This window comes from Bos javanicus, chromosome 11, assembly GCF_032452875.1.
Source record: "Bos javanicus breed banteng chromosome 11, ARS-OSU_banteng_1.0, whole genome shotgun sequence".
Taxonomy (NCBI): Eukaryota; Metazoa; Chordata; class Mammalia; order Artiodactyla; family Bovidae; genus Bos; species Bos javanicus.
Genome location: NC_083878.1, coordinates 48,898,348 through 48,925,001, shown reverse-complemented (window position 1 = coordinate 48,925,001; position 26,654 = coordinate 48,898,348). Strand labels below are relative to the sequence as shown.

Below are 26,654 nucleotides of genomic sequence, written 5' to 3'. Positions count from 1 at the left end.
CAGGCTAGAATGGCCTTGGGATGTAGGAAAGAAGAGAAATAGACTGAGAAATTTGGGGCAGGGTGTCTGGCCCTCCAGGGAAGGGCAAGAAGTGCATTGTGTCCTCAGTCCCTTCCCCTGGTGGTCTGTGCTTTAGTTCAAGAGCGGAGCATGTGGTCCTTCTTGAGGGTCAGCATCTGGGAAGCGGGTGTCGGTCCCACAAGCAGCTACCCAGGGACCTTCATTTGTTGTTGTTTGGTCACTAAGTCGTGTCTGACTCTTTGCAATCCCATATACTGCAGCTTGCCAGGCTTCTCTGTCCTTTACCATCACCCGGAGTTTGCTCATCATGTCCATTGAGTCGGTGATGCCATCCAACAATCTCATTCTCTGTCGCCCCCTTCTCCTCCTGCCTTCAATCTTTCCCAGCATTAGGGTCTTTTCCAATGAGTCGGCTCTTTGCATCAGGTGGTCAAAGTATTGGAGCTTCAGCTTCAGCATCAGTCCTTCCAGTGAATATTCAGGGTTGATTTCCTTTAGGATTAACTGGTTTGATCTCCTAGCAGTCCAAGGGACTCTTAAGAAGTCCGTGGCTTGTCAGGAACTGGGCTGCACACAGGAGATGAGCAGAGGGCGGTTGAGCGAAGCTTCATCTATACTTATGGCTGCTCCCCATCACTTGCATCCCCGATCCGTAGAAAAACTGCCTTCCACGAAATCAGCCCCTGGTGCCTAAACGGTTGGGGACCACTGATTTAGAGCATGTACTGCCTGCTAGAAATGAAAAGTTGAGAGGCACAGACCCAGGGCTGACATTCGCTGAAATGAAAGCTGGAAAGTGCTGGACAGACTGCTTCCCAACGCTGGTGCAAGGCAGGGGCACAGGAGATCACACACACCCATAAGGTGGTGCACACAATACTTGGAAAGCTGTCCGAGTGTTAGGCCCTAGCTGCTTCTTGTCTTCTTATATAAACATCTGGGCTGCTTTAGTTTCCCAGCTGGCTCAGAGGTAAAGAATCACTTGCCATTGCAGCAGACACAGGAGATGCGGGTTCAATCCCTGGGTTGGGAAGATTCCCTGGAGAAATGGCAACCCACTCCAGTATTCTTGCCTGGAGAATTCCATGGATAGAGGAGCCTGGTGGCTACAGTCCATGGGGTCTTCTCTAAGTAGCCCCTGAGGATGATGGGGTGATGCGTGGTGCAGGCCTGGACCGATCTGAATCACAGGACAGATGCTGAGTCTCAATATTCAAAGCTAAGTCTCACCATTAAATATATATATATATATATATATATTTTGTGTGTGTGTGTGTGGCTGTTGCTGAGTCTTTGCAGTATCGCAGGCTTTTCTCTAGCTGAGGCGAGTGGGGGCTACCCCATAGTTGCAGTGCTCAGGCTTCTCATTGCAGTAGCTTCGCTTATGGGCTCTAGGCGTGCGGGTTTCAGTATTGCAGTGCTCTGGGCTCTAGAGTGCAGACTCAATAGTTGTGGCACAAGGGCTTAGTTGCTCCAAGGCATGTGGCATCTTCCCGGACCCGGGATCAAACCTATGTCTCTTTCATTGGCAGGTGCATTCTTAACCATGGAGCCACCAGGGAAGCACTTAAGTCTCACCATCTAAGGGGTGAGATGTGTCTTAAAGAGTAGAAAGCAAAATCCATAGAAAAATTTTAAGAAAAGACACAAAATCAGAGAAATGCTATTTTGCTACTCGGGCCCTTCTGAGCTTGGCCCCAGGACCCTGGAGATCTGAGGGACTTGTTCAGGGCTATGATCCAGCTCTTTGCCTGGCCCAGGCCGAGAAGCTGGCAGATGTGGGAGCCACTGGCCTTGGCTGGGGGTCAGAGCTGCACCAGGGCTGTGGGTGACATGAGAATTGCAGGGGGAGGGGGCAGCAGTACCCAGGGAGCTGGAGAAGAGAGAGACGCAGGGGTAGCGGGAGGTCCCTTCCTCCCCTCTCCTCTGTCCCTATGGTGAGGTCCTGCCCGGCAGCAGCATCCAAGAAGGACATTTTACTACACTTATAAACTTCTTTTCTTAAAAAAAAAATTCAAATTAACTAGCTCGTAAGAGTTCCTCAAAAGCTTTTATTCTTTTTTTTGACCGGCACACTGCCTGGTACACACTGCCAAATAGGCATTCAAGAAAAAATTTTTTTTAAATAGGCAACTTATAACACTGGGAAGACTTCATTTCAGTGTTTCGGAAAACATTCCTATAAAGAGTTTACTCCCCTATGACTCTGGAGAACAGAGGTTTTGTCCTAATTTTTATAAGCCACCTCAGAGAAGACTGTGGAATAATTTGGATGAACACTTAAGTGTTTGGAAGGGCAAGTTAAAAACTCCCAGAAATCTAAGAGTTATCTTAATTGCAGGGAAGATCGTGGCTTCTGCCACCCAAGGCAGCTTTGCAGAACTCAGAGGACACAGAGAGTGTCTCAGTGTCCCTCCCTGACCAGGGGCCTCCAGTATATTTCTCCTGCTTGCTTCCTCTAAGACTTCTGGCGGAAGGCAGATCAAGAGAGAGGGACCATGAATTCTCCAAGTGGCCCAGGCCTCACGCACTAGCTTGGCCCAACCAGTGGTTTAACTACCGAGCATGTCACTCTGAAAGTGCGTCCGACATTCGTCCCACCAAATAGACTAACAGAGAACCAGAATCAGGCATTCGGGACTGTCATCAAAGGAGTCACCTCCCTTCTTCCACTTAATGACCTGGGATTCTGTGTGCAGTAGACAGGAACAGAGCTTTTATAAATTAAATAACTTCCTTACCATACAATAAAACATCATGACATACAATTCTCTTTGGAAAGTCTTTCCCATTCTCAAAATTAACTTACAAAATTTTGTGCAAAAACACTGGCCTCAAATAAATAGGGGGAGAAAGTGGGAAAAGCAGAACTTTTGTGGTTGCTTTTGTTTTTTAAATTAAAAGTTAAAAAACACTGGCTGCACTTCAAAGTACTTGCAGGATGAGATTCATCAAGAAGGCTGTGAAAAACAGCCCTCTGGGTCAGAGCTGCATTTTTTTCTTTTTTGGCTGTGCCTCACAGTATGCGGGATCTTAGTTCCCAGAATGGGGATTGAACCCGGGCCCCCAGCATTGGAAGCACAGAGTCTTAACCACTGGATGGCCAGGGAAGTCCCCCGGAGCTGCATTTTCAAGTGAGGTTTTTTGGGTTCAAAATTCACTATGGATGCCTCCGCTGAGATCTCTCACCACGCCCTCTCGGACCAGCTTCAGAAGGAAATTGGTCTCTGTGGTCACATTGTGCATGGTCTGAAAGTTCATGGCAGCCATGCAGAGATTGTCGAAGTAGTGCAAAGGGGTTCTGGGTTGGTTGAGGGCGTAGCTGAAGCCCGCCAAACTGACTTCATCGCACAGATGTGTGGCTAAGACGACGGCAATGACACCAATCGTGGGGACATTCTGCAAAGGAGAAGAGACAAAGAAAAAAGGTCTTAGCACAAGTCATTGCTTTCCAGGTTCGCTACATGCTATGCAAAGTAATGCAAATATGTACTCAGGACTGCAACTTTATATATCACACCATTTTACAGATCACCTAATTCTAAAGTCTGACCTGCCATCCAAGTCAGGAATCTGGACTCTAAAACATGGTCTGTGATGTGAATTCTTCTTTTCTAAAGTATTTATTTATTTGGCTGCACTAGGTCTTAGTTGCAGCATGTAGGATCTAGTTCCCTGACCAGGGATTGAACCTGGGTCCCCTGCATGGACTTCCATGGTGGCTTAGATGGTAAAACATCTGTCTACAATGCAGGAGACCTGGGTTCGATCCCTGGGTTGGGAAGATCCCCTGGAGAAGGAAATGGCAATCCACTCCAGTACTATTGCCTGGAAAATCCCATGGACAGAGGAGCCTGGTGGGCTACAGTCCATGGGGTCACAAAGAGTCGGACACGACTGAGCGACTTCACTTTCCCCTGCATTAGAAGCATGGAGTCTTAACCACTGGACCCCCCAAGGAAGTCCCGATGTAAATTCTTTGAACATATCAGCGAAAGGCAGCCTGGCGGGTCCTTTAAGCACCAAGCTAAAAGGTATTCTTTCTCAAACCTTCACCCACCAGCCCTACAAAGGATGACCATAATGGCGAATCAACCTCATGTCCTCTCTTACATGAGAAAAGTCCACATGGGCTGCTCTGGGATAAGTAGCCATAGCCCTTCTTGGGACATGGATTTTGGAGCCCATCCTGTCCTGACTGGCTCCTGGCTCCATACAGCCTCTGCCTGAGAACAGAGGGGACTCAGAACCTGCCCTGTGAAGACTGTGTTCACCCCTTACCTGCAGGTTAAGGCCCCCATCCGTTTTCCCGGCAAATAACGTCCCTAGGTCATTTTCACATGTCCTGTTGCTCAGTCAATTTCTGCTTACTCTCTGATCAAGCAAGTACATTTTTAACCTCAAATTATGGGCTTTCACATTTGGGTTTTCTCCCCCTCAAATGTACCCTTACTGGCTTTGGGCTAGAATGCCAAATGTCCAATTCTGAATTCTGACTGTATCGCAGTTCCCTCTTCATGTCCGACATCTTGCCGCTAGTACACCTGGAAGCGTGCTCTCTGAATTTCCAATGCAGTTTGTAGATAAAGGTAACACACAGGGTGGCAGACAGGAATACAGAGAGCCCTCCTGGAGGCTACTGCCCATCTACTACTTGATATTCTTTTGCATCTACTAACATATTCATCTGAGCGGAGTCTGTGGCTTCTACAAGCAACTGCCCTTTTCTGTCAACCAGGACAACAGGGAACCCTTCAGAGTTCACAGATGAAGGTGGGATTCGGAAACATCCAGGGAGCCCACCATTCGGTAAAAACCGCTTCCTGGTCCCCAGTGTGCCCTGTCGACCTCTCAAGTCAGCCTCCCTTATTATAAAGGAACTCAACAGTCATTTTGCAGGTTTGCAAACAGAAACCAAGGGAAATTGATCCATAGAAAGCCTGCCTCTGGCTTGGGCTTAGGACACTCAGGTGGTGTCCTGTCCTCTCCAACTGCAGCCAGCGCACACCCAGCAGGTCAAGAATTTGTTGTTGTTCGGTCACAGTCGCTAAGTTGTGTCCAGCTCTTTCGACCCCATGGACTGCAGCACACCGTGCTCCTCTATTCACTATCTCCTGGAGTTTGCCAAATTCACGTCTATTGAGTCAGTGATGCTATCTTAACTATCTCATTCTCTACTGTCCCCTTCTCCTCCTGTCTTCAATCTTTTCCAGCATCAGTTATCTTTTCCAATGAGTCAGCTCTTTGCCATCAGGTGGCAAAAGTATTGGAACTTCAGCGTTAGTCCTTCCAATGAATATTCAGTGTTGATTTCCTTTAGGATTGACTGGTTTGATCTCCTTGCAGTCCAAGGGACTCTCAAGAGTCCTCTCTAGCACTACAATTAGAAAGCATCAATTTCAATAGGCTATATTAATTCTTGGCTATTTGACCTTGGCTATGATGAACCACCTAGAATAGCCTTGCAGATTATCTCTAATTTCCTTATAATAAAAATTTTAGAGTCCTTCCTAATTTCCCTATTCATATTTTAAATTGATACATACATTGCCAAACTATCCTCCAGAAAAAGTGCCAACTTAAATTCTACCTACATTCCTGCCAAACAAGGACATTATCAAGCGTTTAAATCTCTGCTAAGAAAACATGCAAAAAATGTCATTGTAGCTTTAATTTCCTTTTATTTGATTACTGGTGAAATTGAACATTTTATCATCTATTTCTTGGCTAAATTAATTTCTTTTGTGAATGTCTGTTCAAATTCCTTTCCCATTTCTTTTTTGGCTCATTGTTCTCTTTTTGATTTAATAAGATCTTCCCTGGTGGCTCAGATGGTAAAGCGTCTGCCTGTAATGTGGGAGACCCAGGTTTGATTGCTGGGTCGGGAAGATCCCCTGGAGAAGGAAATGGCAACCCATTCCAGTACTCTTGCCTGGAAAATTCCATGGATGGTGGAGCCTGGTAGGCTACAGCCAATGGGGTTGCAAAGAGTTGGACACGACTGAGCAACTTCACTTTCACTTAATGTTTTGAGAGTATTTATTCCATTGTTTCTATGATAAATTTCCCCCCATTAACTTTGTTTCTGATACCCCTTTCTATTAGCAATTTCATATTTTATGTAATTAAATTTTTAAAGGTTATTTTTTAAATAAAATCGACCTGAAAACCAACAAATGAGCATTTGCCTGTGCTTAAAAAATACTATGGAGTAAAATAAAGTAAAAATACTCTATTAATACTATCTAATAAAGAAACCAGGCCATTTAAAAGGTACAGAAATCTAGGTATATTTATAGTGAAATCTCTTATAACTTAGTTTAAGAGTCTTGCTGCAGTATGTTATCTTTTTTTAGGATAATTGTTTTGTTAAAAGTGATGCCAACAGGTTAAAAATTATAAGCCCACATTCTGGGGGACCGCACGTGCTCTGCATAGGGGAAGCCAGCTAGAGCCAGAGACCTGACAGTCACTGGTAGGGGATGGGGCTGCTTTCCTCTGAGAGGGAAAAGGCACCACGGATCTTGACCATGTTCCTGCAATGGCAGGAATCACATGGCCCTCCTGGGCTCCCCGTGGATGGAGGGCACAGCCCCCGAGGAAAACGGCGGCCTGTGAAGGGAACCACTTCCACCACGTGAACTGTTTCACCTGAGCTGGGTACCCAAGCCCGAGGCTGGAGCCAGAGTCAGATTCAGCTCTTACTGAAGATCCCCCTGAGAAGGAAATGGCTCCCCAGTCCAGTATTCTCTCCTGGGAAATCCCATGGACAAAGGGAGGCTGTAGGCTACAGTCCATGAGATCACAAAGAGTCAAACACAACTTAGCAACTAAACAACATTCAGATACTTACTTTCCTTAACAACCACAGAATTCTTAATTTAAAATTTACAAAGTTGTGTTAAATCATCTTTTTATTTAGAATTTGCTTCAAAGGGCAAATGGAAGCTGCTCATCTGTCTATTGGATGAGGACCCTCCGGGTCCAGTTCAGTGTTGCAAATTCCCTCCTGGATCAGTCCCAGCTCCTAGGAGGTATCTCAGGCCCCTGGTGTGGGTAGCAGAACCTCACATTAAAAAATTCCTTGCTCTCCCTTATATATAAATGCTTTGCTTAAAATTCTATTTAAAAATGATTTCCACTGCTTTTACAAAAGTTTTATTTAGAGACACAGGAGGTGGCCCTAGTGGTAAAGAACCCACCTGCCAGTATAGGAAACCTAAGAGATGCAGGTTCGATCCTTGGGTTGGGAAGATCCTCTGGACAAGGAAATGGCAACCCATGCCAGTATTCTTGCCTGGAGAATCCCATGGACAGAGGAGCCTGGTGGGCTACAGTCCCTGGGGTCGCAAAGAGTGGGACATGACTGAGGCGACTTAGGACGGATAGTTCTTTAGATTATGAAGAAACAGGTGATAAAGGCATCTCTGACCAGAGCCACACAAGCTGACTGCAGGTAAAGAATCTACTGCAGTGAACCATCTGCAGCACAAAGGTTCTCAGAGTGGGCTGCAAAACAAAACTACCCAGGGAACTTTGAAAATCCCAGTGTACAGACCACAGCACAGACAGATGAATCGGAATGTTTGGGGTGTGGGACTCAGGCAGCAATGGAAAAGCACTGCTCGAGAGCAGGGTTCCTCAAGTTTTTTGGCACCAGGGACCGGTTTTGTGGAAGACAGTTTTTCTATGAACCTGGGGGCTGGGGATGGTTTCGGGATGATTCAAGCATGTTACATTTATTGTGCACTTTATTTCTATTATTATTATACCGGCTCTACCTCAGATCATCAGGCATTAGATTCTGGAGGTTGTGGACCCCTGATCTACAGAAATTGCCTATTTGCCACCACCTATGTATGTGTGCATGTGCATGCTGTCGTGTCCAACTCTTTGTGACCCTACAGACTGCAGCCCATGAGGGTCCTCGAGAGTGATGATAAACGTCAATTTTCTCTTAAGTGGCCTGTAGTGCTAAAATGTAGACAACTTTTCTGGAGTCTTGGAGTAACTTTTTATGGATTCCTGGAATAAGAATACCTTAAATAACATCTCAGTGATCAAAGTGCTAACTATACTAAAGAGATGAACTACTGGGGGTGAAAGGATTAAACAATGGGGAGCCTCTAAGGTCAAGATGTCGAGAGGTAAACATACACGGAACACAATGAGGTGTCATTTCTGGAAGATCCTCCTGGGTCTACAGCTGAGCCTAACTGAAAGGCGTATAGGCGGCTCCTTCCCAACACAAAGAGGAACAGTTAGGTATCAGCAGTGACAAAAATACCTTATCGCGGCCCCAGAACCTCGACTGAGGCTCTGAGTATTGAAGGATATCAAAGGCAGTCTCTTTGATAATAACTGGATTCAAAATCCTGAACTGTTTCGGCTGTAGTGGGATTTTTTCCGCCACCTGCTTCCAAAAGAAGAGCCGCACCCAAAATGGCTAAGGAAAGAGAGCAAGCAATCATTAGGGGGAGTTAATCAAGTTATCAGAGGAGGGGGAGAATGTGGCCCCTGCTAATGAGGGCAAAGCTGTGGGTGTGGCCCCACATGGGTTTGTGTTCTGCATTCTGTGGCAAAATCACAGAGCCATGCAATGGTAAGGATCTGATTCAGGAAGGTGGCACTGGACAAGGAAAGGAACTGCAGAAGCAACTCTTATCAGTTTGGGGAAAGAAGTTCTTAAGGTAATAGCCTCAGATGGTAGGTCTTTTCAGGATCCAAAGCCATCATTTCGTCCAGGGAAGATCAAGCAAATAGATTCAGTTTGAGGCCCACTTGTGCTCAGGCCCCACCACGCCCCTGCCCCCAGCCACTTACTCCACTTCCTGTCTGGTGATATCTCTTGTCTGACTATAAATCATTTCATATGTGCTCCATCTTTCAACTAGAAAAACTACCCAGAGGAAATCCAGAGGACCCCAATAAATTTTGGAGACACAAATTCTCCATCATGTGAAGCTTCTCTAAAGAGTTTGATATGTCCTATTAATTTTACAGTCAGCCAGATTGTACAAGTGCATATAAATGCACACACACTCCTTAAAAGTTGACCTCTAAAATTTATTTCAACATAATGGAGGGAGCCTCATAAAGTAGGGTGATAAATTACTGTAAAGAAAAACAAAAGGAATACGGAGCCAGGGCCATCTCATCCACATCTGCCCTTTTGAAACGCTGTGAATTGACTCCAAGAGAACCACCAATCAAAGCACTTTTGGAGACTCTCTTTGAAAAGACCCCTCAGAGAATTTATGGATATTCTTCTGAGCAGCCTTGATAATAATTTATACTCATGCACATAAGTCTAATTTCTGACAACAGCCAGAAGCCATGTAAATTCAAGTCTGGTAAATCAGCTGGGTGGTCAACCTCAGTCATAGCAATTTTGGTCCCATGCTTTTCATTTCCACTAAGTAATGATACCAGTTTCCATGTGTGACTTGGGTTCTGAAAGCAATTTCCCAAGGGGAGTTCTGAGGGGCTTCAACAAAAGGAGTAGCTATTTGAAAGACAACACAAAAGCATGAATGTTAACTTAAAATCATTTTAAGTTAAACAAAAAACAAAAAAACAAAAAACCCTATAATTCCAGTTAGAGAGTCCTTCACTTTTTACAAAGGCACATCCAATGGATGAATTTCTAGTGCTTACCAGGGTTTCATTTTTGACCATTGCCTGAAGCCAGTTGAAGTCAACACTCTTAAATAAAACAGTAACAAACAAGTCACTGGAATAATATTCAAGGTCAGACAGAGGTGCACCTTCTGGATAAGTCATCCTTATAGTGGTTTTATTGCCAACATGCTCCGAATATCCTTCAACTGGTGCGTTGTTTAACCTATTAAAGTAAAAAGGACAAAGATAAACTGACATTAACCGCTTAATCACGTGCAAAATTCCTGCAGCATGTTTTCCACATTTTTCAAGGACTGGGAATGAGGGTATGGCTGGGGGTAGGGTGCCTCCCCTCCAGCAGCCCCATCATCCCTCAGCTCTACCCTTTCCAGGTGTTGATGAGCGAAGTCTTCAGTCTGTGAACTAGCAACATCTGCCCGGATCCAATCTATGAATGACAAGCAATTCCATCCAGTCCTGCCATGTTAAGCCAACCTAAACACATTACACCGTGTGTGTTCTCTGGGCACTAGTAATGTTTCCTTGAAAGCTTTCCATTGTGCTTGGATATTAGTGGTCCTTGCCAGAATTTCAAAAAGATAATCAGAAAAGAAAACCTAGAAACCGCAGCAAAGCAGACACAAACCATAGTTACACAGACAGGGCTGGGCCCAAGGAGGGCACTGGGCCCAAGTGCAAAGTGAAGTGAAAGTCGTTCAGTTGTGTCCAACTCTTTGCAACCCCATGGACTATAGCCTATCGGGCTCCTCTGTCCAGGGTATTCTCCAAGCAAGAATACTGGAGTGGGTTGCCATTCCCTTCTCCAGGGGATCTTCCTAACCGAGGGATTGAACTAGGGTCTCCTGCATGACAGGCAGATTCTTTACTGGCTAAGCTACCAGGGGGCAACCTGGTCTTAAATTAAAGCAGGAATTTGGGGTACTGACCACTGTTACATCGATGGAGGCTTTGCCAGTGTGGACGGTCTGGGGGAAACATTAAGAATTCTTTTTAAAGCAGTATCACTCACCCAGGTACATAGTTTTGAAATCTCAAGAAAAGTCTGTTTGGTCTTTTCCCTGTATTATCACATCTGTATAAACCTTTCTTTTCCATTCTACTTCTACTTCCTCTTCTAGATCTCAGATACCTAAGTCCTGGATTATTAAAAGATATTATTAGACATGATAACTAAATGCAGAGTATGATCCTGGACCAGTTATATTCTTTTTCTTTTCCTTTATTTAAAAAAAAATTTTGGCTGTACTGTGAGGCATGTGGGATCTTAGTTCCCCAACCTGGGACTGAACCCATGTCCCCTGCAGTGGAAGTGTAGAGTCTTAACAACTGGACTGCCAGGGAAACCCCTCCTTTCTTTTTAAATAATGGACACTACTGGAATAACTGGTGAAATCTGACTAAGGATTGTAAATAAGTCTCTCCTGCATCAGTGTTAATCTCCTTATTCTGAATATCATCTTGTAGTTCTATAACAGAATGTCCTTGTTCTCAGGAAATGCACACTGAAGTATTTAGGTGTAAAGAAGGAGCTTGAAATTTGCAACTAACTCTCAAAGGGTTCAGAAAAGAATAATAAAATATAAAGAGAGAAAATTATAAAGCCAGTGTGATCAAGTGTTATCAGCTGGGGAATCTGGGAAAAGGGGAGTTCTTTGTATGACTCTGGCAACTTTTCTGTTAATTGTAGAACTGCTTTAAATCTGAAAGTTACCCACCAAGCATTTGTCAACTGATTTCCATTACAATCGGCTAAGTCTCCCTCCTTAGTCCCCAGCGCTCCATGGCTTCCAGTGCCTACGCATGACGTCCATGCCTCCCAGTCTGGCCCCACCACCACTGGTCATCGAGCTAGCCCGTCCCCTCTTGCACTCTCCTCCTGCCAGGCAGGGCTCCTCACCCAGATTTCCCTGCCCCCTTTCTTCAAGGTCAAATCCCATCTTTCTTTTAGGGGCTGTGAACAATGTTGGGGTGAGAGGCGATGAAACTGCTGTTTCTAGGTGCTTCCTGTGAGCCAGACACTGTCACATGCTCTGAATATTCTCATTTTTTGTTTCTTTTAAAAAATTTTTAATTAATTAATTTTTACTTATTTATTGGGCTGCGCCAGGTCTTAGCTGCGACATGTAGGATCTAGTTCCCTGACCAGGGAGCAAACCTGGGACCCCCGGATTGGAAGTGCAGAGTCTCAGCCACTGGACCACCAGGGAAGTCCCTGAAGAGTCTCGTTCTTTGCTGAAGCCGTCTCATTAGCCAAATCCCACCTTTCCTCAAGGTCAGCTCAAGGCCGCCCTTCTCTTTCACAGTATCTCTCCCCTGGCCAGAGAGTATACCCCAGTTTCTCACTTTGTCTCCTCCCATATCCCACTCGTGTACCGTTAAGATGGGCACAGGGTCCCGTCTACCTCCTCCAGTGCTGCCTGTGCACATCGCTCAGCTGCTCACACAGAGCTGGGGCTGAGGTTCTGGAAGCCTCAACACTCTGCGTTTGGAGTGTCAGGGTCTGGTCCGAACTCCATGCCCTGTGGTGCCTCCGTGTCCTCATCTCCGACACTAGCTAACAGGATGGCTTCTCCAAGGCTTGAGACACACCAGAGCCGGTGACAGCATCTGGCACACAGGAAGCCCTCACAGGAAGGAAGCAGTTACACCCTGCTTCACCTCAACAACTTCCCCACCCCTGAAGCCCTGACCCCACTCCCATACTTCATACATTTTGCCTTAAAACTTGTTCTTTGTTTCTTCTCTCTCTTGGCCCTTACAAAAAAGTCTGGTTCTTTCCTAGAAACCTCTTATACCCCCTCCCCTTTCTTCCATAGCTCCTCCTCCTTCCTATACATTTTCCAAACATCACTCCTAACAGCACTCTAGTGTTCTTGTTTGGAGAAGGAGGGGCTTCCCTGGCAGTCCAGTGGTTAAGACTCTACACTTCCACTCCATGGACAGAGTAGCCTGGCGGGCTACCGTCCATGTGGTCTCAACGAGTCGGACATGACTGTGTAACTAACACTTTCATTTTTCACTGAGCATCTACTATAAGTCTGACACTGTTCCACATGCTTTACACCTGTTAACTCATTTTGTCTTCACAGTAACCCTATGAGCTCTGTGCCATTATGGCCTCCATTTACAGATGAGGAAATCAAGGCACAGGACAGAAAGGAAACTTGCCCAAAATCACAGCTATTGGTGACAAAGGCATTATGTGGACATATCACCACTTTCAGGCTCAAGATGTCTGAGATGGATCTTGTCATCCTTCATCACTAGCTAGAGATTTTCCTCAACTATCCCAGTGGTTCCACTAATACCTTAGACCTCAGACTGGAAATCCTGGTGTTTCCTAACATGACTGTCAAACTATCAGCAAATCCTGTAATTCAGGATGACTGCCTATTGCCTGTAGTGAGCGTGATTAGTTGCTTCAGCCATAGTTGATTCTTTGCAACCCTATGGATTGTTGTCCACCAGGCTCCTCTGTCCATGGGATTCTCCAGGTAAGAATACTGGAGTGGGCTGCCAAGCCCTACTCCAGGGGTCTGGTGTTTAAATGCTTCTGTGTGTTTTCTGGTCCCAGCCAGGGCCACCTCCCAGGTCCACCCACCCCAAGTCCCACTCCTAGAAGCCAGGTGTCCCCTGACTCAAGTATGTCCCCCTTCCCCACACCCTCCTCCGGGCCCTGCCTAGCACAGCCTTCCTCCTTTGCTGGCTTATCTGAATCTACCCATCTTTCCAACCCTCAACTCCACTGGAAAGGTTTTTACCAAAATGAGGGTCAGTACCGCACAGTTTGGAGCATCCAATCATTTCATGTCTTTGTTTCAACTTCTCAAAACATGAGTCCCTGGAAAGCAGGGACATGTGGGGTTGTTCTGGGTGCTTCCTGTTTGTGGTGCTGCCCTGACCCACGGCAGTGAGCTACAGCCTAGAGGACAGAGGCTGGTCTTCAAGCCACCGTACCGTATCACGACATCAAACTGGTTCAGGGCATGGCCCAGCTCCAGTCCGTGGAGGATCCCGCCACTTCCGATGACCACACAATGCTTGCAGCTCTTGGCTCTCAAGTGTTCAGGAAAGTCATGCTCTGGCAAGAGTTCCAAGAGGGTCTGGACTTTCCCAGAGAACTTGCGGAATCCGAAAGGAGGGTCGTACTTGTACTCGGCCTCACTCTCTGCGGGGACCTTCGTCACGAACGGTGGCAGGTCCAAGCTGTACCTGCTCCCAAAGAGCTGTGCCATCGACCTCTTGGCAAACTGGGGCCGGCACTCCTTCTGCAGGACTTGCTGGGCGTACTGCTGGGCTCTCTGGAATGAAGCACACAGACCTGCGTGTCAAAGGCTTCAGGCATTAGAAGTGCACTCTGACAGTGACACTGAGCCCCGTGCTGTTGGACGTGGCTCCCTTGTGGATGACTGACTTGTAACACAAAACAACTGTATTTAAGAGTTAATTGATGGGCCTTTCCTGGTGGCCCAGTGGTTAAGAATCCTCCTGCCAATGCAGGAGATGAGGGTTTGATCCCTAGTCCAGGAAAATTTCACTTGTCAAGGGGCAATGAAGCATGTGAGCCACGACTACTGAGCCCATGCTCTAGAGCCCATGAGCTACAACTACGGAGCCTAAGCGCTGTAACTACTGAAGCCCGTGTGCCTAGAGCCTGTGCTCTGTAACAAGAGAAACCACCGCAATGAGAAGCTCTCGCATGGCAACTAGAGAGAAGTCCCCACTCTCTGTGGTAGAGAAAGCCCATGTGCAGCAACAAAGATCCAGCAAAGCCAAAAATAAATAAACCTTTAAAAATACTTAAAAAAGAGTCAATTTATGCTAGATGTTTGAGAGGAAAATCTAGGAGAACCACATGAAAAGGAGATAAACTCAATTAAGATGTTTCATTGCATGAGTGAAACAGGAAGGCCCTCACCTCCCACCCTTCCGGCCTAGATCATTCAAATAAATCCGGGTTTCAAAAGGTGTTTAAGATATCATTTTTAAAAAATCTTCTCAGAAGATTTCATGGTTCATAACATCCTGACACATGCTATATAACACAGAGGAAACTCAAAGATATACTCATCTAAATAAGCCAGTTACAAAAAGACAAGTACTGTAGAACTCCACTTATAGAGAGTATCTAATGTAGTCAAATTCACAGAAATAGAAAGAACAGACCGGTGATTACTACGGGCTGGGGGGGTGGATAGTTTCAGTTTAGCAAGATGGAAATGTTCCAGTGTGAATATATTTAACAGGACTAAACTACATTTAAAAATAATAAATACGGTAAATTTTAAATTAAATTTAAATTTTATGGTGTTTTTTTAAACCACAGTTTAAAAGAAAAAAGATTCCCAGGGACTTCTCTGGTGGTCCAGTGGTTAAGACTCCACGCTCCCAGTGCAGGGGGCCTGGGTTTAGTTTCTGGTTGGGGAACTAAGATCCCACATGCTGTATAGCATAGCCAAAAGAGAGAGAGAGAGAAAAAAAAAAAAGATTTCCTGTTTCAGGTTCCTGTCTAGTGGGATGAAAACAGGATTATCAGTTAGGGTAACGATCTTCACAGCCTGGAATGGAAACTAGGTGTAACCTGCAACTTTGTCCTGTCAACAAAAAACTGCCTTGGTTTTGTATACAATTTTCACTGCAATGTTAATGTTTTGCATCAACAAGAAATGACTGCTGAAGGCCAAGTTCACTAGCCTGGCTGAAGGCAGCGGGACACAGACAAACATGGAATAAATGGCCACTCACCCCACAGTCTGCCCTTTGGCTCAGTCTGGCCAAATGCTGCCTTGGGACCGTCTGGCAGGAAGTTCTCCTTCATTGCTGTGCTCTACGTCCTCATCACTACATGCCACAGCCTTGGCCTTGCCTTATCCCTCCTTCCATCAAACTGTATGTGCGTGTGTGTGTGTATGTGTGTGTGTGTGGGTGTGTGGTCCTCTATTTGCTGGGATATTTATTTTTAGTATTGAACATGTCTTTTGAACCGTGTCAGTACTATTACGAGGATTATTATTGCTGTATACAGTTCTAACGGAGAAGGCAATGGCACCCCACTCCAGTACTCTTACCTGGAAAATCCCATGGACGGAGGAGCCTGGTAGGCTGCAGTCCATGGGGTCGCTAAGAGTTGGACACGACTGAGCGACTTCACTTTCACTTTTCACTTTCATGCACTGGAGAAGGAAATGGCAACCCACTCCAGTGTTCTTGCCTGGAGAATCCTAGGGACGGGGAGCCTGGTGGGCTGCCGTCTATGGGGTCGCACAGAGTCAGACACGACTAAAGTGACTTAGCAGCAGCAGCAGCATACAGTTCTAAATATTTGCCTCAATTATGTTTTTTTCTCAAAGTCCTGTCTGATTTTTACATGATAAAATTTTTGTAGAAACAACAATTCTCTGAATATAGCAGAACCCCCTCCCTATTTTTAAAATCACAGTTTCAAAAAGTTATTAGTACTGGAAAGAGCACATCATTTATATCTTTTATGTCTTGAGGATCTGGCCCCACGCCTGGAGAAGGGAATTGATGTTCTTGGAGCCTCGGACAACGCTGCAGACATGGTCACAGTCTCAGGTCACCAGCATGACACCTAGGACAGCTGGCAAGACTGTCCTATCTTCACTTTGTGGGCTCAGGGTGGTTCACCCAGAAGGACACAACTGAGCTGGCAGGTCACCTAGTCTGATCGCCTCCCAGGCTCCTATGATCCTAGCCTCTGCCCACAGAGAGCAGCTGACAATCACCATTGAGAGCAAGAGTTTGAACTGGCATCTTTGCAAGGAATCAGTGAGAAAGCCAAGCAAGAAGCCAGCTGTGACCCAAGAAGACCCTGAATGGAGGCTTCACCATGACCAGGCCTCCAAGTTCAGTGACACTCTGCAACCACTGGCACTTAACACTGGACTGCACGGGCAGGGCACGCACAGGGACCACATGTGCTGTACACACTTGTCTCTAGACCCCAGGCCTGAGGGTTATTAATAACAGTTTTTAGAGGACAAAAGGTCTAACTCCTCACTACGGAAGCATATCCCGAGCATCTTGTTTTACAAATCTCCTGGGATAAAAAAGAACATCGGAAAAGTACTAGGAGACGGAAGCCTCATGACTGACTCAGGACCGGAAAGAGAGGTTAGGTGATGGAGTCGGAGACCGGAGCATGACTCTTCTGGCCGCCGGATTTTCTCTTTAATTTGAAAGGAGTGAAATTTCCATTCTGGCAGAGAGTCCCATCTCAGGCTTCAAAGTGAATTTTCTAGACCTTGAGGAGAGCACCTTCTGATGGTGACCCCTCCTGTTCCTCATTCATAGCAGGTGCAATAAATCCATCCCAGTGACAGTGTTCTCAGTGCCACTGGAAATAGCCAAACAACAGCAATCCCTTTTCCTTTTTTGTTTCAATTTGTTGAAACATGTTGTAAAATACCCCATGTTACACGTGTCATTGAACCGTGTCAGTACTATTTCGAGGATTATTATTGCTGTATACAGTTCTAAATGTTTGCCTCAACTATGTTTTTTTCTCAAAGTCCTGTCTCGTTTCTGCATGATAATACTTTTGTAGAAACAACAATTCTCTGAATATAGCAGAACCCCCTCCCTATTTTTAAAATCACAGTTTCAAAAAGTTATTAGTACTGGAAAGAGCACATCATTTATATCTTTTATATCTTATGATGGTGACGCTTCCTGTCCCTCATTCATAGCAGGTGCAATGAATCCATCCCAGTGACACGGTCAGCCTCCCTCCTTCCTCTTCCCGGCTTCAAACCTCAGAAGAAAAATGCCCGGGGAGGACAGCTCGCCTTGCAGAGCTGTAGTCCAGACCGGAAGCATCACAACCTTCCTCTTCTCTGCTGCAGACAGTGCCAAAGCTGGGAGCCAGAGCAGGCTGGTGAGGAAGGACACAGTGAGTCTGGCTGACATCCATTTTGAATGAGGACCACCGCCAAGCAGAGGACTATGGACTCTCTCAAAGACAGAGGAAGCCCCTTTGCTCCTGAATCGACACAGGGACACAGGAGATTCAGTTTCTGAAAGACTTCCAGGCTGAGTTTGATGACTGCCCATGACTGAGAATAAATAGACATCAGGCAGCTTCAGTTTTCAATGACACAGCCATTTGCCATGGAAAACCACAAAGTGAGAATCCACAGAGGGGTATTAAAAAATGAATTTTCTTCAGTAGAATCTCCATGTTCAGTTCTACCCCATAATTTTTAGGACAGTCCTTCTCAGAGATATAGGTAAGTGGCATAATTCTGAGTAAAAGGCAATGTTTTATTTATCGATTTAAACCCAGGACAGGGAACAGCATTTGGGTTGGAGGGGGGTCTGAGGTCTGGAGCTGACCGGAAATGTGTAGGAACCCAACTCGGCCACAGACCACATGAACCAAAGGTATGGGTTACGTTATGAAACTTTCACTTCCATGTTTGTAAACTCTGGCTTAACTCCCATGGGTTAGCTGTCTATAGCTTTTACCTGGTTAAAGGCAGAAAAATCTGAATAACCAAGTCACAGAGAGAGTAGCATGATAAAATCGCAACCACCCAGTGGTTGCCTGGGGCTGGTAGTTGAGGGTAGGGACTGGCCACAGAACGGGTGAGAGGGAATTAACATGTGATGAAATGTTCTCAATGGGATTGTGGTGATGGAGGTATAACTATAAACTTACTAGATGCTCCTTCTAGAACTAACACTCAGAAAAGATGCCCTTTTCATCATATGGACTGGAATGCAAAAGTAGGAAGTCAAGAGACACCTGGAGTAACAGGCAAATTTGGCCTTGGAGTACAAAATGAAGCAGGGCAAAGGCTAATAGAGTTTTGCCAAGAGAATGCACTGGTCATAGCAAACACCCTCTTCCAACAAAACAAGAGAAGACTCTACACATGGACATCACCAGATGGTCAATACTGAAATCAGATTACATTCTTTGTGGCCAAAGATGGAGAAGCTCTACACAGTCAGCAAAAACAAGACTGGGAGCTGACTGTGGCTCAGATCATGAACTCCTTATTGCAAAATTCAGACTTAAATTGAAGAAAATAGGGAAAATCACTAGACCATTCAGGTATGACCTAAATCAAATCCCTTACAATCATACAGTGACAGTGACAAATAGATTCAAGGGATTAGGTCTGACAGACAGAGTGCCTGAAGAACTATGGATAGAGGTTCGTGGCATTGTACAGGACCATTCCCAAGAAAAAGAAATGCAAAAAGGCAAAATGGTTGTGTGAGGAGGCCTTACAAATAGCTGAGAAAAGAAGAGAAGTGAAAGGCAAAGGAGAAAAGAAAAAATAGACCCATTTGAATGCAGAGTTCCAAAAAATAACAAGGAGAGATAAGAAAGCCTTCCTCAGCGATCAATGCAAAGAAATATAGAAAAACAACAGAATGGGAAAGACTAGAGATCTCTTCAAAAAAATTAGAGATACCAAGGGAACATTTCATGCAAAGATGGGTACAATAAAGGACAGAAATGGTACGGACCTAACAGAAGCAGAAGATATTAACGAATCACCAGTCCAGGTTCGATGCAGGATACAGGATGCTTGGCGCTGGTGCACTGGGATGACCCAGAGGGATGGTACGGGGAGGGGGTGGGAGGGGGGTTCAGGATTGGGACACGTGTACACCTGTGGCGGATTCATGTTGATGTATGGCAAAACCAATACAATATTGTAAAGTAATTAGCCTCTAATTAAAATAAATAAATTTAAATTAAAAAAAAAGAAGAGGTGGCAAGAATACACAGAAGAACTATACAAAAAAGACCTTCAGTTCAGTTCAGTTGCTCAGTCGTGTCTGACTCTTTGTGACTCCATGAATCGCAGCACGCCAGGCCTCCCTGTCCATCACCAACTCCCGGAGTTTACCCAAACTCATGTCCATCGAGTCGGTGATACCATCCAGCCATCTCAGCCTCTGTCGTTCCCTTCTCCTCCTGCCTCCAATCCCTCCCGGCATCAGGGAGTCAACTTTAATGACTCAGATAACCACGATGGTGTGATCACTTACCTAGAGCCAGACATACTGGAATGTGAAGTCAAGTGGGCCTTAGCATCACTACGAACAAAGCTAGCGGAGGTGATGGAATTCCAGTTGAGCTATTTCAAATCCTAAGAGATGATGCTGTGAAAGTGCTACACTCAATATGCCAGCAAATTTGGAAAACTCAGCAGTGGCCACAGGACTGGAAAAGGTCAGTTTTCATTCCAATGTTAAAGAACATTCAAACTACCACACAAGTGCACTCATCTCACATGCTAGCAAAGTAATGCTCAAAATTCTCCAAGCTAGGCTTAAACAGTACATAAACTGTGAACTTCCAGATGTTCAAGCTGGATTTAGAAAAGGCAGAGGAACCAGAGATCAAATTGCCAACATCCACTGGATCATTGAAAAAGCACAGAATTCCATAAAAATATCTACTTCTGCTTTATTGACTATGTCAAAGCCTTTGTATGGGTCACAACAAACTGTGGAAAATTCTTCAAGAGATGGGAATACCAGACCTGCCTCCTAAGAAATCTGTACGCAGGTCAAGAAGCAACAGTTAGAACCAGACATGGAACAATGAACTGGTTCCAAATTGGGAAAGGAGTACATGAAGGCTGTATATTGTCACCCTGCTTATTTAACTTATATGCAGAGTACATCATGAGAAATGCTGGGCTGAATGAAGCACAAGCTGGAATCAAGACTGCCGGGAGAAATATCCAATATCAGTAACACTCCTCCAACTGGGTGCTTAAAAGGAGAAGGAGTAAGTCTTATGGCATGTATACTTTACCAAAAGACACTGTTAGGAAGAAAACAATCAGACAATCTGGATCTAGACCCAGTTCCAGATCTCTTTATCACAGTGTTGTTGCTCAGTTGCTGAGTTGTGTTCGACTCTTTGAAGCATGCCAGGCTTCCCTGTCCTTTACCATCTCCCTGAATTTGCTCAAACTCATGTAAGTGATGCCATCCAACCATCTCATCCTCTGTCGCCCCCTTCTCTTGATCTCAGTCTTCCCCAGCATCAGGGTCTTTTCCAGTGAGTTAGCTCTTCACATCAGGTGGCCAAAGAATTGGAGCTTCAGCTTCAGCATCAGTCCTTCCAATGAATATTCAGGACTGATTTCCTTTAGGATTGACTGGTTGGATCTCCCTGCTATCGTAGTGTAAACTTGGTTAAAGCATTAGCCCAAGGTCTAGGCTTCAGTTTCCTCACCTCTATGAGACTACTGAAGGATGGTCAGGGGAAAAGTAAGGACACCAGGGAGAGAAGGATCAGTTTGGAGGTGTGAATGCCTGGACTGATTCAAAACTCAGCCCAGGGTTACTCTGCTTACTTCATTTTTTATTTATTTTTTGGCTGCACTGTGTGGCATTTAAGATCTTAGTTTCCTGTCAAGGGATCAAACCCAGGCCCTCTGCAGTGGAATCATGGAGTCCTAACCCCTGGACCACCAGGGAATACTCTGCTTACTTTAGATATGTGAGTGTGGGTCTATGGAGTCAGAGCAAAGACATAAAGTTGGCCTTGATGAACAGCCCAGAATGCAGTCCTCAGGGTGATGATGTGTGGTCTTTAGTTCCCAAGAGAAGGCCAAGCTCAAAATGGTGCTACCATGTGGACCCAACCTAAATTGATGTGACTATGACCTTGTCTCTCTTCAAATATCTCTTAAGTGCGACTTGGCACCTGCACTACACTCAAACTGTCATAGCAACCCTGCAGAGACCACCGTCAGTCTTTTTGCACAAGCTGCATATTAATGGACATCTTTAAATAGAAAATACAAAACCCACAGCAAACACTTGGCCAGATGTTTTTACACACTTCTGCTGTACTCACACTGGCAGAATGTAACCGGATGTTCAGAGTCCAACAGGGCTGCTGGCCTTGCAAGCTGCTGAATGTCGTCAACAAAGCTAACAGGGCCCCACCCACATGACTCTGAGATCTTCTGCTGATATACAACCATAATCATCAGATTCTTCCAAGGGCTCTTGGTAGGATGGGTCAGTCTCCACCAAAGCCTGGACACAGAGATTTCTCTGTAGGGAGCTCATACTGAATACTACCTCCAAGCCGTTCACACCACCTCCCAGCCATTCACAACACCTCCCAGCCATTCACACCAGCCAGTTTCCCATCCACTTCCTCTGTAATGGGGACTTAGAGGGTTTCTCTTCCTGCTTAGTGATGTGGGACCAGATATTAAATTTAGGAGCTGCTCAGAGTCTAGTCAAAGCTATGGTTTTTCCCATAGTCATGCATGGATGTGAGAGTTGGACCATAAAGAAGGCTGAGGGTTGAAGAATGGGTGTTTTCGAACTGTGGTGCTAGAGAAGACTCTTGAGAGTCCCTTGGACAGCAAGGAGATCAAACCAATCAATCCTAAAGGAAATCAACCAGAATATTCATTGGAAAGACTGATGGCTGAAGCTGAAGCTCTAATACTTTGGCCACCTGAGGTGAAGAGCCAGCTCACTGGAAAAGACCCTGATGTTGGGAAAGATTGAGGGCAGGAGAAGAAGGGGGCAAAAGAGGATGAGATAGTTGGATGGCATCATCAACGCAATGGACATGAGTTTGAGCAAACACTGGGAAATACTGACGGTCAGGGAAGCCTGGCACACTGAAGTCCATGGGGTCACAAAGAGTCAGACAGGACTGAGCGACTGAACAACAAGAATGGAATTCAAGGTTTTTCATGCTCTGGTCCTGTCTCCTTTCAGTCTCATATTCTGCTATTCCCCACCCGACATCCTTAGCAGCATGTAACTCTTGCTATTTCTCTCCTTGGCCATACTCACTGAGACACATGCTTTGTGGTACAGTCATGACCACCATGAGAAGTAGGGCATTTTGACGGAGTCAACAGCGCTAACGTTTTTAAAAGTGTCAAGTAATAGAATAAAAGACACCCCTCATCTCACCATGATTAGAGCAGGTTTTCACTTTCTTACTTTATTAATTTCCAAACTGAGACTTGAACAAACCCATTTGACTTACACAACCACATCCCCATTCCTTCTCCTTTCCACACAATTATGGGGCACTTTCTAATTGGAAAAGATAATGATCTTTTAGAAGTCTTTCAGAACTGGGTTGATGTGGCTGGCCCCTTGGGCTGCCTCCTGCGTCTCCATTTCCTGTCCCTTCTTCATCGGTGTCATCATCCCTTCTCCAGCAGGCAGTGGGGCTTGGGAAGCTGACCCTGCCCATTAGGTACCCCGCCCCCTCCACCTCTGCTCAAGGACTAGTCAGGAATCCTTACTGAAGCCAACTGGGGCAGGGCATTAGCAACCATGAGAGGCTGTTACTGGTTCAACAGTGAACTTCAGTTTAAAACTGGCCCCACCAGCCTAAAGGGGGAATTCATGTTGCATGGCTTAGAGGGAAGAGGAGGGAGAGCTTTTTTCCTGTCTACTGGGAATTATGAAGTCAAAGAGGAGGCATCTGTCTTATTCCTCAAAGGAATATTAAATATAATGTATATTACTGTAGGGGCTTCCTAGGTGGCGATAGTGGTAAATGACCTGCCCACCAATGCCTGAGACGTTAAAGATGCGATTTCTGGGTTGGGAAGATCCCCTGGAGGAGAACATGGCAATCCATTCCAGTATCCTTGCCTGGATAATCCCATGGACAGAGGAACCTGGCGGGATACAGTCCATAGGGTCGTAGAGTCGGACACGACTGAAGAGACTTGGCACACACACACGCATATTACTGTTAAGTCCTCAAAGAATTGCCTGTTAAAACTTAACCATGGATTTTCTGTACAATCTGGAGTTCAAAGAGGAGACGTTGCACTGCGGTTCATGTAACCTCTCTCCTTCCTCTGGAATTTAATACAGCTCAATAATAAAAAGACAAATAACCCAGAAAGGCCCCATGATTAGCAAGACTCCTGAGACACAAGGGTTCTCCACAAGCCATGTGTGCATTTATTAACTACGCTCTTTTCACATATGTGTTTATACCTGTTTGTCCCACAAAAAAATATGAGGCATTTCCAAGCATATACAGATTAGAAACACATGAGTAAAAACCAGAACTAGAAAAGGGGCTCTGTGCCTGTTATCTTACTAGACTCTGATTACTCCATTTCACAGATGATGTTATCAGTGCCCCACAGCTGAGAAAATGGGGACTCTGGGGTTCAATCTCTGGGTTGGGAAGATCCCCTGGAGGAGGGCATGGCAGCCGATTCCCGTATTCTTGCCTGGAGAATCCCATGGACAGAGAAGCCTGGCGGGCTGCAATGGTCCAAGGGGTCACAAAGAGTTGGACATGACTGAAGCAACTTAGCAGGCATGCACACCAAACAATTAAGTCACTTGCCCAAGGTCTACTGTAATTGAGTGGCATTTAGATTTGAAACCAGGTCAAAGTTGAAGCTCTCTGCTCTCTGCATCACACTACCTATAACTTCTGGCTTCTTCTTTGTGGACACTCTACCCAGGCAAGGAGCAGAGTCATCAGGAGTCTGCACTCTGAAAACACACTGCTGGGTCCAAGCCCTGACTTGAGCACTCAGGTAACCTTAGACTTCATCTGTAAGATGCAAAGAACACTGCATGACAATTAAATATAATTTAATTTATAAAGATAATATATGTAAAGCACCCATATGTGTCAGTCATCATTAATACCATGCTACTTTACTTAAAATCATCTCATCTTTTGTCCAGGGCTGAACATTATCAGATAATTTGCAACTCAATCAGTGGAATTACCATTTAATATGACAATTGATTAAAAAATTAAATACACATTGAAGGAAAAATCCTGAAATACAATGTGAAATCATTAAAACAAAAAAATTAAACACAGAAATGACAAACAATAGGAAAAGAATTTCTTTCTGATCTGCTTTAAGAACATTTATGTTGATAGGATCACAGCATATTAACTTCACGAACCCCCAGGCCATAGGCCAATACCAGTCCATGATCTGTTAGAACTGGGCCACACTGCCAGAGGTAAGCAGCTGGCAAGCAAACAAAGCTTCATTTCTATTTACAGACGCTTCCCACTGCTCGCCTTACTGCTTGAGCTCCGCCTCTGTCAGATCAGCAGTGATATTATAAATGTAATATGCTTGAATCATCCCAAAACTATCCCCATTCCCACCCCAGGCCATGGAAAAACTGTCTTCCACAAAACCCATCCCTGGTGCTCAAAACCTCACCCCATGACTTCAGTGAATGAAGGAAGAACAATGAGGGCAAGGTGGGTGCTTTGAAGTGCAAAGGTTAAATGATTTCCCTTCTGCTTATAACTTTCATGAACATTTACTTATAACACTTTAGAGACGATATTACTATTTCAGTATACACTTGGAAATATTCTAATTTAAACCACACTGATAGAATAGCTAACCTTTATGCGATCGGGATCCATGTAAGGCATTCTTTTCGTGTCACATTCTTCAGTAGTATGATTTAGCTTGAGGATATAAAAAAGGATCCACACTCCAAAAAGAAGCAGTGTACACCTAGAAAAAAGATTAATGAGGCACAATGATGCTGTCATGGAATAATCAAGAGAGAACATGTGAAATAACCGAAAACCTAATCCAAATTGAGTTTGTCTGACACGTGGCAAGAAAGTACAGCCTTTATGATGACCTCGTAGGGCGGCATTTCTTATTTCCCTAACAAGATAAATGAGTCACTTATGACTGTCTTTGTTATAAACAAGTAAAAAATTTTCTTCTGCAAAGGCACCACAGTAAAATCTGAATCACAATAAAGATTATTGGACTTCAAAGAAAATACTAAATTTTGAGCTACAGAATCTCAGCTTTGTTTGCTACTCTAAAATAGCCCTTCAAATTCTGTAAGATTCCACTTACATGAGATGCACCTAGTCAAAATTACAGAAACAGAACCTAAAATGTTGGTTGCCAGGGGTTAGAGGAAGCGGAGGAGGGGGTAGTGTTTAATGGGTACAAAGGATCCAGAGTTGTGGAGGTGGACAGTGCGATGTGTAACAGTGTGAATGTGTTCAATGCCGATGAAACTGTACACTTAGAAATGGTTAGGACCGTAACTCTAAGATATTTTACCATAATAAAAAAACCAGGGAGAAAATACTGTGAGCTCTTCCATACAAAAAGAAAACAAAATAAATAATCTACTTATTATTCTTCTAAAAAATTATACCCAGAAACGAGACAGAATGAACTAAGGCAGTACCACCAGTCACCTTGAAGACCACCTGTGAAAACAATTTTTAAAACTCTGATAAATTTTTTTTAAAAGACTGATAAATTAAAACTATTCCACAGTTTAAAACACACACACACACACACACACACACACACACACACACACACACTGGGAGAAAAGAACTGAGTTTAGTCCTGGTTCTAGAAATCTCATTCTTTTTGGCCAGGCCATGAGGCTTATGAGATTTTAGTTCCCCAGCCAGGGACTGAACTTGGGGCCAGGCCATGAAATGACGAGTCCTAACTGCTGGACTGCCAGGGAAGTCCTAAGAAATCTCGTTTTACTAAGCTCCCCAAGGGTTACTGACAAAGTAAAGGTTAAAAAAATTTAAATCAAGTTTAAGAAACACTCCTTTAAATAATTTGTGCTATTGAAAAAACAAAGTGAAGGAATAACCTTAAGGGGAAAATAATCTATTTTTTAAAGAAAGGGACAGTTTAAAAAATACAGCATCTAGCATAGTATACTGTACACAATAGTGTGAAATATTTCCTAGTATCTGAGGATTATGATGCAAGAAAGTATCACTAGGAAGTGGGAGGTGATATACGTATAATTATGGCTGATTTGCACTATTGTATGGCAGAAACCAACACGACATTGTAAAGCAATTTTCCTCCAATTTAAAAACAAATTAAAAAAAAGACTTCTTGATTCTCATTTCAACAGAGTCCACCATGAAACCTGAACAAGTATCTTAATTCTTCTGTGGGATCAAATACAGAAGTGAGTGGGATGCAACC

General features: G+C 44.6%; 1 protein-coding gene across 5 annotated transcripts in view; it reads right to left on the bottom strand.

Moving 5' to 3' along the window:
• Positions 1 to 2,052: 2,052 nt before the first annotated feature.
• ST3GAL5 (ST3 beta-galactoside alpha-2,3-sialyltransferase 5) overlaps positions 2,053 to 26,654 on the bottom strand; it is a 57,656-nt gene continuing 33,054 nt past the window's right edge. For 2 of the 5 annotated variants that reach the window (XM_061432658.1, XM_061432659.1), the window contains exons 3-7: positions 25,061 to 25,175; positions 13,621 to 13,964; positions 9,679 to 9,865; positions 8,309 to 8,467; positions 2,053 to 3,420 (exon numbers count right to left, since the gene is read on the bottom strand). In XM_061432658.1, the coding sequence (XP_061288642.1) occupies positions 3,172 to 3,420; positions 8,309 to 8,467; positions 9,679 to 9,865; positions 13,621 to 13,964; positions 25,061 to 25,175 (1,054 nt within the window). In that variant the 3' untranslated portion in view covers positions 2,053 to 3,171. Of the gene's footprint in view, positions 3,421 to 8,308; positions 8,468 to 9,678; positions 9,866 to 13,424; positions 13,596 to 13,620; positions 13,965 to 17,471; positions 17,666 to 25,060; positions 25,176 to 26,654 lie in introns of those variants that run through there. The other 3 variants (XM_061432661.1, XM_061432660.1, XM_061432662.1) reach the window with 3 other exon arrangements.